The 12,338-nt window shown below is 33.9% G+C and overlaps 1 protein-coding gene across 2 annotated transcripts in view; it reads left to right on the top strand.

The window, feature by feature from the left end:
* The window catches only part of EMC2 (ER membrane protein complex subunit 2), a 51,796-nt gene extending 40,315 nt beyond the window's left edge, over positions 1-11,481 (top strand). Inside the window, exons 10-11 of one of the 2 annotated variants that reach the window (XM_004431261.3) lie at positions 2,067-2,171; positions 11,074-11,481. In XM_004431261.3, coding sequence (XP_004431318.3) covers positions 2,067-2,171; positions 11,074-11,160 — 192 coding nt within the window. In that variant the 3' untranslated portion in view covers positions 11,161-11,481. The remainder of the gene's footprint in view (positions 1-2,066; positions 2,172-11,073) is intronic. The other variant, XM_087447545.1, reaches the window with a different exon arrangement.
* The last annotated feature ends 857 nt before the right edge of the window (positions 11,482-12,338 follow it).

The raw sequence follows: 12,338 nt of genomic DNA, 5'->3' as shown, positions 1-12,338 counted from the left end.
TTTGTTGCAAAGTATCTTTTAATGTATTAGAATTGAAATCTGCTATTATAAAATTAAATAGTAACAGATACAAAACCATATTATGTATTTCTTAATTGTTTTGATATTCTTGGGTTTATGCCCAACATTATTGTATTTCTTACCTTAAATTGTAATTGTGTGAGATATTTTTAAACTGTACCAGTAAAAGACATATTAGAAATAAAATCTCTAATGTCAAACTAAAACATTTTTTATAGTACAGAAAAACAGTGGAAATTATTTGTGGGAAGCATGTAATTAAATATTTCTATTGTTTATGTATGCCAAATGACTAGTTTAGAAAAGTCAGTTAACAAGAGCTATAGGAAACAGGAAGAATTTGCTGAGCTTTAAAATATATATAAACTGAGCCTTTCTCTGCAATCAGAATGACTGGAAAAATAAACTTTTCTTTAATAGGCCAGTTCTTTGAAATTTTAATTTATCCTAGTCTTTTCATGGACTTTTGGATGAATGTCTTGTTGGGGCTCAGTGAAAAAGAATTGATTACAGAAATGGAAGCAGGAAGAAATATAAATGAAATAGTTTTCAGGAAAGAAATGGCAAAATATAATTCGAAAACAGTTCAAAGGAATTTTAAGAAATTTTTCCTGGATTCTACCAGTGCCAGTTGTAGCAGCTTGGAGATACAGTATAGTAGCAGTGTCTCTTTTTACCAAATAATTTAAATACTGATTTTAAAAATATGTAACAAGTAAATTATTGATAATGGTATATACATAGCACTTTATGTGCCCGGCATTGTTCTGACCTCTATTTTTTATTTTAAATCATTGAATTCTCACATCACCTATTCGAGAAGGTACTGTTATTACCACCCTATCACAGAAAGTGAAACTACAACACAGAGAGGTCTAATTAATTTGTCCAAGGATGGCCAAAGAGCCACTAAGTGATTGAGCTGGGATTCCAGCCCAAGCAGCTGATTCAACCATGGAATTTGCTGAAATTCATATCAAAAAGGTGACATTGAAGACATAGAGATGTAAAAATCATATTTTGCATATAAATTCCTCACTGAGAGAGGAGGAGACAGAGGGGAAAAGCCTATAACACAGGCTAGGTATAAAAGAAAGGCTTAACATTTTTTTTTGAATCACATGGACAGATCCTCTTAAAAATGTATATTTAAGACAAAAGTTATATCTTCCTCTCCCCAGAAATATAAACACACACTTAAAAATTAGGATATGATTTTGGGGATTTACATATTCTTTCATGGGTCTCAGATTAACAATCCCTTGTTTAAATACATTTTTAAAAAGAAGGTGGATCAAATTGCAGTGACTCTAATTGGTTCTATGGAACACAGTTTGGAAATACTTGGTATAGTGAAAAGAGACATAGATTGGATCTAAGGATCTCTTTCTGTTTCTAAAACTTTCATTAACTTGCTTTAGTCAAGTCAGATCACTCGCATTGGACTTAAATTTATTTTTATCTGTTAATGTAGGAGTTGGACTGAATTATTTTTGAGTTTCCTTATATTAATATTAAATAATTCTGACAGGAGAGCTGAAGTATTTCAGTAACAAGAAATGACACTAGTAATATTCTACAGTACTTAAGTGATAATAGAATTTTACCTTAAAGAGCTTTCATATATAATTAATAAAATAATTTTAGATATAACATAAAATAGCCTTTCTCGGGATAATTAGGCACATGAGTGTGGTGATGGATTGTAATTAGTATTTGGGTGGTGAACATGAGAACATGATGTAATCCATACAGAAATAGAAGTATAATGATGTACACCTGAAATTTATACAATGTTATAAACCAGTGTTACCACAATAAACCAAAAAAAAAAAAAGATATCCTTTCTCTTCCCATTACTTTGGATTATTCTATATTTTAAAATATATTTTCATTTCTAAACACTAATTTCATTCAACTTTATTTTAAAAATTGTTTTGGTACAGTTTTTAAAAACTCTTTATCATCCCATTGAAACTGTGGTCCTTACATGTTTTTGACTAGAAAAAAGAAATTTCCTTTTTGATATTTCTTTTTGTTCTTAGTCAGCAAGTCATATTGCTTCTAATCCAAAAGCAAGTGCAAAAACGAAAAAGGACAACATGAAATACGCTAGTTGGGCAGCTAATCAAATAAACAGAGCTTATCAGGTTAGTACTGATAATTGTATATTATCATATAGTTATGATACAATACAGTTAATGTATTATATTCCTTAGTTTTGTTTCTCCAAAGCCAGATGTCTATCATTGGACTTTTATGCCTTTGGGCCTTTATCAAATATGTTTTAACTGTGTAGAATTAACTTGTAGTTATAAGATCACATTTTTTTATTCAAAAGGAGTCTGTTGCTGTTATGATCCCATAATTAGCCTTACCATCTGGAAATCTCAGTAATTCTGCATTTGGCAAATAAAAAGTAATTCTAAAAATCCAGAAAAGATAAACAAATTGCATGAGCATTTCAGAAGCAGATTGGGTATGTGAGTGTATTTTTAATCAGAGGTATCTCAAGTAATTAAGAAGGAGGAAGAAAAGCCTAAAAGTAAACTAACCAGACCATATGTAACCAAGTTTATGTACACTGCTTACACGTCAGATCTTATCTGAAACTTCTCCACTCATTTCTTAGTTTTCTGAAGCTCGTCCCTAGGAGATTCTTCAAGAAGGGCTCATGGAAAAATGTGTCTTCTTTTGTCTTGCGTGTTTATAACTTATCTGTCTATAGTCTTTATATTTGAAGAACAATTTGGCTTTCTATACAACCTTTGGCTTACATTTTCTTAAGTATCTTAAACATATTGTTCCATTGCTTTTTTAGGATAAAATATTGCTGTCAAGAAGTCTGATGCCATCCTGATTTTCTCTCTAATAAATGACTTAGACTTTTTGTCTGGTTGCCCAAAGGCATTTTTTCTTTATCTTTAAAATCCAGGGGCCGGCCCCGTGGCTTAGCTGTTAAGTACGCGCACTCCGCTACTGGCGGCCCGGGTTCGGATCCTGTCACACACCAGTGCACCGCTTGTCCAGCCATGCTGAGGTGGCATCCCACATACAGCAACTAGAAGGATTTGCAACTATGACATACAACTATCTAATGGGGCTTTGGGGAGAAAAAGGGAAAAAAAGGAGGAAGATTGATAATAGATGTTAGCTCAGAGCCGGTCTTCCTCAGCAAAAAGAGGAGGATTGGCATGGATGTTAGCTCAGGGTTGATCTTCCTCTCACACACACAAAAAAATCCAATAGTTTTACTACAATGTGTTTTGTTGATTATTCTGGGGTCAATTTTCCCAAATACACAATAGACCCTTTTAATATGTGGATTCAGTCTTCTTTTAATTTGAGAAAAGTTGCTTTTAGAATTACAGTTTTAAATATTTTTTTGTTTGATTGTGTAAGTTTTCTTTTTCGGGTCTTCGATTACAAGTTTATTGGATCTGGTTTCCCACCTCCTATGCCATTCATTTTCTTTCACATCCTTTTCTGTCATTTTCTCTCTTTTCTTTTCTTTTTTTTCTCGATAATAGTTTTTTATGGAGTTAGTTCATATTCTTTTTCTTATTCTCCACGTTTAAATGAGATAGTTTTCCTGGGCTATTAGGAGGACTTTTTATGGAATAGGGAGAGTTGGAGAGAGGATAGAATTACTTTCCCAGCTTGACTTTTCTGTGGCTTCCTCCTCTTTGTTACATAGAACTCAAATATGACCTCTCTGTATATTCATTCTTGCTAAGAACTAGGTCTAGTTCACAAAAATGTTCTGGCTTCAGCCCTCTTTTCTACCCCTAGGCCCCTCAAATCTTGAATTTTGAGGTGTTGCTCTCAATTTTAAATGTGTTTTGTTAGGATTTTTTTCTTCTTCTGTGATTTGCTGCCTCTGGGCAACACTACCTTCCTCACCCCTCCTTTTCTCAACCTTCTGTCCCGCTTCCACCCAGTGCTTCTGCCCTATTCAATTTGGTTTCAGTTTCCGGTAGTTTTCTTTCAGAACATAAGGTTTTTTTCTTATAGAAGAGGGTGTTTCATGGATATTTCAGAGATTCTGAAGTCCTAGACTATTAGACTTGTTTAATGTCACATTTGCATGCGATTTTTTACGCTTATCTTTGATTTGGAGCCTTTGAGACTGTCCTGTTTTTGCAGACCATTTACAGTTTCATCAATTCATACTTTTTTCATTTCTGTAGCTTGTAGAGTAGTAGGTTGTTTTCTTTTACTTCCTGTTGCTCCTACCGCACAGCTGTTGATCCTTTATAGGTCCTCCTACTGTGTGATATAACCATATTCTAGGGTTTTGGAGGATTGCCTGCAATGTACTTTTTTTGAAGATGTCTTCCTTGGGCTTGTTTTCTTTGGTTTTGGTTTTGGTGCCATTTGTTTCTTTGTTTTTATGCTCCTGGTTGGAGAAGGTTGGGGAGGTTAAAAAATTCAGGACCCTCATGATCATTTAAAGTCACTTTTGTGTATTTTTATTATTTATAATAGAGAATGTTAGTTCTGTTGGCATGTTAAGTCAGAATATTTATGAATATTAGCTAGGCTGTGCTTCTGCAAATGCAGTTTGAGATAGCTCAGATCTGTAATGGGGTTCCATGCAGAGTAGGCTTACGGAGTATCTGTGTGTGTGTGTGTGTGTGTGTGTGTGTGTGTGTGTGGGAGAGAGAGATAAAGATAAGACTTGGATAATATATAACTAATGGTGTGCAGACTACATCGTTGTTTTTAAGATATTTTTGAGAAACAATTAGCTACTCAGAGTGCATTGTTTGACATGGTATGACTATATTTTAAAAACCAATTTCTATTAAATTGTAATATACATAGAAAAAAGAACTCGTCATAAATGTACATTTCAATGAATTATGCAGGTCAATAAATAGAAACATTACAGCACCCCAAAGCTCTCTTGGTACCTCCTCTCAATTTCTACTTTTTCTGTCCTCCTCAGGAGTATTAATTTATAATCACATAATTTTGGCATTTTTTTGAACTTTAATGAATTATACATGTATTCATTTTTGTCTGGCCTATTTCACCATTATGCTTATGAGATTTATCCTTGTTTGTATCTGTAGTTCATTCATTTTCATTGTACTGTAGTCTCTTGTATGAACATACTACAATTTATTTATCTAGTCATTTGTTGATAGGCATTTGAATTATTTCCTGTTTGGGGCTATTATGAATAATACTACACTGAATATTGCCGTACAAGTCTTTTGGTGTACGCGTACATGTACTTCTGAAGAGTGTATGCCTTTGAGTAGAAATACTGAGTCATAGGACAAATGTATATTGAACTTTAGTAGATAAAGCTTTTTTTCTAAATTAGTTGTTTATAGTCCCACCTGCAGTGTTTGAGAGTTCTTATAGTTCCACATCTTCACTAACACTTGGTTCTGTCAGTTTTTCTAATTATAGTCTTTCTGGTGTATGTGTGGTGGTATCTCATGGTTTTATCTTGTATCTTCCTGATATCTGATGAGGCTGAACACTTTTTTCTATGTATATTGGCCATTTGGATATCCTCTTTCATGAAGTCTATCTTTTTCATTGGTTTATGACATTTTATTTTGTTTTTTTAGTTTTCTGATTATGAGCCCTTTGTTTGTTATACGTGTAGCGAATCTCTTCAACTCCTTACCAGCTTTCACTCTCAAGTGATTTTGATGAATAAAAGGTCTGAAGTTAAATATGTTCAGCGTAATTATTCTTCCTTTATGGTTTGTGCTTTTTGTGTTCTGTTTGAGAAATCGTTTGCTACTCGTGTTCATAAAGATAATCTTGTGTGTCTTAGAGTTTTGTTTTCTTCTACTTTTCACATTTAGATCTACAATCCATTTGGAACTGATTTTTGTGTGTGTGTGTGTGTGTGTGAGGAAGATTAACCCTGGGCTAACATCTGTGCTCATCTTCCTCTACTTTATATGGGATGCCGCCACAGCATGGCTTGGTAAGCGGTACATCGGTCCGTACCTGGGATCCGAACCCGCGAACCCTGGGCTGCTGATGCAGAGCATGCAAAGTTAACCTCTATGCCACCAGGCCGCCCCCTGGAACTGATTTTTATGTATGATGTGAAATAGAGTTCAGTTTCCCCCCACGTAGCTATCCAGAGTGTTTCTGTCTATCTCTGTATTCTGTCATGAGTCCTGTTCCATGGCAGCTAGTACCATGTAGTAGTTAAGAGAAGAACACAGATGCTAGATCTATATTGTTTGCCTTCAAAGTTTGGCTCTGACATTTATTAGCTATGTGACCTTAGATAAGTTACACATCATCTCTAGTCCTAGCTTTTATCTGCAAAATGGATATAATAAAAGCTTTCTGAGGATTAAAGGAGTTAATATGTAATTTGCACCAAATGACAGTAATACACGTTACATTGTGTTTATTGATCACATGTTCTAAGTTCATTTTATTATGCCTGCTATGTTCATTGCAATTATAACAACAACAATAACGTTATAATAGCAAACATTTATAGAAAATTTATCATAAGCTAGATACTTTTCCTGATTTATAAATGAGGAAATTAAAGCAGGGAGAGATTACCAAGGTGACAAAGCTGGTTAATGACAGAGCTGTTTTCAAACCTATGCAGACTGACTCCAAAGTTGGTGCTCTTAATGGCCACAATATACTGCCTATATAAGGAAATGTCCGGTTATAAATGTATGTGAAGCTGTAATTAGTTTCCAACTCCCTTCTCAATTATTTTCTCATGTGAATAATTGATATCCTACCCTCCCTTGTTTCTCTTTTCATTTCAGACCTAAATTTCAGTTTCATTTTGTTTGGATATTTTGTTTCCTTTCTCTTTGTCTCTTCAGTAATACAAGACCAGGCAAGCATGCCCTTCCCTGCTTTTGAGATGCACTATACCCCTAGACATGAATTCGTCATGTCAGTATTTTAAGCCATTGTTTGTAGATCCAAACCCTATTCTTTAGTAATATTTGCTCTTCCTGCCATTCTCTTTTAAAAAAAATTTTTATTGTGTCTTATTAGATCCATTCTCTTTTCACAGACTTATTTTATAGAGTCTCAGTGTTCTTTGGAAAGAGCTCTTAGAGCATCACTTGTGCTCTTCAGTCTTTGAGTTTTGCACCATAACCTCCATAGTCCCCAGAGATATTTTGCACGTCTTTACTGAAGGTATGATTTGCCTTTTCTTGACTCTAAAGGAAAAGGATAGTAGTACAAGGAATTTTTTTCCGTTTCTGTCACCTTGAATACCACTCTAGGAAGATAACACATCTCTCAGTTGGTCATGTCAGGTTTCTATATAGCAACTTCCAGTACTCCTCCACTAGGAATCACCCATCATGCAAAATTTATTTTGCCTCTAGACACCAGTAACAGGTTTTAAATAAAATCTTTTGGTGCTTTTGAAGCTTTCATATTCTGTGCGTTTTCAATAGGGGTTCTGGATTCTCTTTCTGTGAATCAGATTCCATAAATATTTGTAACCATTACCTTTTGCTAACTTAGTTGTTTAAAATAACGACATTTGCTTATGATTCTATAGGTAGGCTATTTGGCTAGGGCTCAGTTGATTAATTTTGCTAGTCTCAACTGGGCTAGTTTATATTTCTGCCCTATGCTAGTGGTTAATGGCCTCACTTGAATATCTGACGGTTGTCTGTCAGCTGAGAGTGCTGGGCCTTGTGTCTCTCATTTGGCAGGCTAATTTGGACTTATTCACGTGGTGGTCTTAGGGTTCCAAGAGCAGCAAACAAGCAAACTCCAGTGCCAAAGGGCTTTTCGAGACTCTAGTTGCGTCACATGTTGCTAATATTCCATTGAGCAAAGCAAGTCACATGATCAGTTTAGATTTAGGGGATGCAATACTTCCGCTCTCAATGGGGAGAGAAATATGTGGGCATTTGGCAGTTTATTACACTATTGTATAATTCCATAGTCCTATCCTTCTGTTTGTTTCCTATTTTTAATCCACTTTATTGAGGTATAATTTACATAGAATAATATGCACACGTTTTAAGTGTACAGTTGAGTTTTGACAAATATATACTCCGCTCTCACCACCACCTCATTCAAGATACACATTTCCATCACCCTAGAAAGTTCCCTCACCCCAGAAAGTTCGCTTCTGCCACTTTGTAGTCAATACTACCCTGCACTGCAGACAAGCACTGATTTGATTTTTATCACTATAAATTAGTTTTGCCTGTACTAGAACTTTATATAAATGAGATCATAGGTTATGTACTCTTTTGTGCCTGGCTTCTTTCACTCAGCGTAATGTTTCTGAGGTTCATCCATCCACTGTTTCATTTTATTTATCCTGTTAGTTTGTCCACCCATATTATTTTCCACAAATTGTGTAAAGGTGAATTTTAGCTGAACGTATATCCCAGTTATCACAATGGATAAATCATTGACCTTTGAATTTAATAAGCAAGTTTTTATTATTTGAGTGTTCTTTTTCATGTATTTTCTTTAAGATCCAACAGGGACTTACGAAAGAAGACTTTACTAAGCAAAGCCTACGTCTGTGAAAACAAAAATGCAGAATTTGTGATTAATGTGGAAAAGTATAACTTTCAGAGATTGATATTTTAGTAATTAGATAAATTTCTGGGATCTAATTGAGAACTTTGTGACTCATGTCTAAGCATATAAACAAGTATAAAGTATACAATAAGTATTCCTTATTGTAATGTTTTTCAAGGCATTTATAAATTAGAGAAAATGAGATTTTAAGAACTGCTTTTCCTTCTTTGTTTCTACTTAATAATGAAACAGAATATAGCTACTATTTGCTCTTCAATTAGGTAATTGGTTTAGCATGTTCAGTAGACGCAGGCAAGTTTGATTAATGCTCTTGAAAAACTTTAATGTGAGCCTACTCAAATAATTTTCCAGATAAATGCTTCTTTGGTGCACTGTTAAATTTGTCTGTGCTAGTAATCCATATGTTATTTATGATTGCAGGGGTGATTCTGTTACTATCCTTTTGGGAAATAGAAAATTAAATCATGATTTGAAGGAAAACTAGGATTCCAGCTTAATCAGTTAAATTGCCATATAATTCTGGAATAGACAAAATAATTGCACGTCAGGCTAAATTTGAAGTGATAGATTTATATTTCCAACTTTCTTTTTATTTGTTCTGACACAAATAAGTTAGTTTGGTTTATTCTAAATTGCACTGGTTGTCAGTAGTGTTGACACAATCTTAGGTGATTTTTTTTTAATTAGCTAATTTAAGAAAATCACACATTCATATTTACTATTATTTTTAATATGTTTAGATACAAACTAAGAAAAATGCTATGTTTTAAAATACTTATGACTTCAGCTCTACAGAAAATTTTCATTTTTATTTTGCTGTTTAAAAAATCAGTGAATGTTACTATGTGGTGTACAATTTTGTACCCCCTCCCCGAACCCATCAAAGCTTTTTCTTAGAATTAGACCTTTAAGTATGTGGTTAGGACCATTCTTGTTTACTTTGGATAGGCAGTGGTAAAAGAAAAGCCTTTCTGTTCTTGCTGTCCTTGTGAAAGTGAATTTATCAACTGGATAGTAGGAGTAATAAGCACACTCCACATCATTTACTCACCATGAGAAATTATGAAAAGGCAAAGTTTTAAATGTGTTGTTACTGTTACCATATTTTATAATTACAACTTGTATATTTAACATTTGAATTCCTTAAATTAGTAACGTCTTATGAAAAGCAAAGTGATCTTGATTCTTATGGGAATCTTTCCCTGGCATTTCCTTTAGAAATCTCCTGTAATTACTCTATCAAATCGGGATTCAACCACAGAAGCTAATGGTTTAGGAAGTAGGGGAATCATGATGCTAAGCTGCAGCCAGAGAGGTCAGATGCAGGTTACCAGTTCCTGAAGCCTATTGCTTCCATGATGTTACCTGTGCTTGATCACATAATCTTTCTCAACAGGTCACAAGAAGTTTGCCAAATTAAGTTAATTAACAAAGAGAAGGAACACATCATAAATCAAGCACTGAGTACTTAAGACTGCATTGGTATTTGAAGGAAAGATCAGTCACTTAAAAATGTATTGAGTGCTTAGATGTTAACTTGAAAATAATATGTGTTGCTAATAGCGAATATTAATCAATACCTTAACCAGGGGAAAACAGGTAATATAGATATAATAAACCTTCTCCTACCCCCACATGAAACACTTATTTATCTAGGAACTCTGTAGTGTTAAATCAAAACTGATAAATGATGGGAATTGTTAGTCTAGTTATAAAACTCATTTTGAAATCAGCATGGGGTATTCAACAACATTTCCCTCACTGTGTTCACTATATTGAATTTAATATGCAATGAATTTGCTTTTAAGTACACAAAGATAGTACTTAATGCATTATATTTTGTTTTCATTGTAAAATCCAATTTCAGTTTGGTTTTATAAAGTAAACTACAGCTTAATACTAGAAATGCATATTTTAAAAACATTTTTACATCATTTTAATGTGTAGCATAGAGTTTTATTTGGCAGCTCTTTGCTGCAGAAACATATTATCTAGTCAGATAGTAAATCTGGAAAATTTTTAAAAACTGTGACCTACTTTAAATAATTGTAGATATATCTTGCAACTTTAAAATGTTTAATAAAAAGTACTTTACATTTATATTTTACCTCTGTTTGAAATTGTAAAAATTTGTTTAGAGGCCAAATAGAAATGGTCCACATTCTATAAGCTAAATTTCATTTATAAATTATGCTTTTTATTTCATAAAAATTTCTAGTCTGTAGAAGATAGTTTAAAAATCAAATCTTTGTTTTTATAGATTTATCATACTACTTAAATGTTTAAACTGGCCAATTTTGCACTGAAATTTTTGTACACTTCCACTGAAGATGAAACCTTAATAAAAATGTCCTTAAAACTCACCTTTTTTTTAACTGAAGAAAAAGAACATATTTGATTTTGCTAGTGATAAAATAGATAATGTTAACTCTCATTAGCAATGTGAAGGTAAGATTGTGATTTTGAACCTGCCACTGAAATTGAGTCTAATTGCATTTTTTTTTAAATTAGTTTGCAGGTCGCAGTAAGAAGGAAACCAAATACTCTCTTAAGGCAGTCGAAGACATGTTGGAAACACTGCAGATCACCCAGTCTTAAGGTTTCAAAAACTCTTTCGCATTACATTTCACAACTGCACAATTGAACTTATTGGCCTGTGACTTATTTACTAAATGCCCAGTGCTATTTATATACTAGTTTTCTGTTAAGAAGGCAATTGTAAAGAATGTGTTTATATAAACCTAAAAATGCCTTTTACTGCTAAGCAGGAAGATGGGAAAAGTCCCTGGGAGATTTAATAAGAAGACTTGTATTGATTGTACACCATTCTCTTCATATCACACATATATAACTGCTTTTAAACAACAATCTGATGTAGAAATAACTTGTTAAATAAACTATGATGATTTATTAAACTTGCATGTGAAGATTCTAGATTCTTTTTGTTATACTCAAATAGTGAATATTGTTTTAGAACTCAATTTCTGGGCCGGCCCCGTGGCTTAGCGGTTAAGTGCGTGCGCTCCGATGCTGGCGGCCTGGGTTCGGATCCTGGGCGCGCACCGACGCACCGCTTCTCCGGCCATGCTGAGGCCGCATCCCACATACAGCAACTAGAAGGATGTGCAACTATGACATACAGCTATCTACTGGGGCTTTGGGGGAAAAATAAATAAAATAAAAATTAAAAAAAAAAAAAAGAACTGAATTTCTAGTTTACTCCCTTTTTTTGTGATTGGAAATACATTGCATACATAGCTCATAGAAACAAAATGCTGGCAAATTATTTTGACTCTCTTTCTAGTGTCAGGTTGGATTTTACTCTGCATTCCAGTGGGCTATTGTTTTATGTGCTATAATGTTATTCTCATAGATCTTGCTTAAAATACGTCATTCTTCAATGCTCACCAATATCAATTTGTAAAATTTTTGTTTTGCCATAGGACATAATTGAGATTTTTACCTATGAAATACTTTAAAGTTCATGGGGCTGGCCTGGTGGTGTAGTGGTTAAGTTCATGCACTCCACTTTGGTGGCCCGGGGTTCGTGGGTTTGGATCCTTGGTGGGGACCTACGCACTGCTCATCAAGCCATGCTGTGGCAGTGTCCCACGTACACAATAGATGAAGCTTGGCAGTAGATGTTAGCTCAGGGCCAGTCTTTCTCACCAAAAAAAAAAATTAAACACAAGAACTTAAAAGTTCATACATGCTATAATACTCAAATTTAACCTTTATGAAAGTTATATTTATTGAACCTTTAACTATAAATAACA

This window comes from Ceratotherium simum, chromosome 23 (assembly GCF_057802395.1).
Source record: "Ceratotherium simum simum isolate JZ-2026a chromosome 23, ASM5780239v1, whole genome shotgun sequence".
NCBI lineage: Eukaryota > Metazoa > Chordata > Mammalia > Perissodactyla > Rhinocerotidae > Ceratotherium > Ceratotherium simum.
Note: the sequence above shows the minus strand (reverse complement) of the source record. Positions and strands in the feature narration are given on the sequence as shown.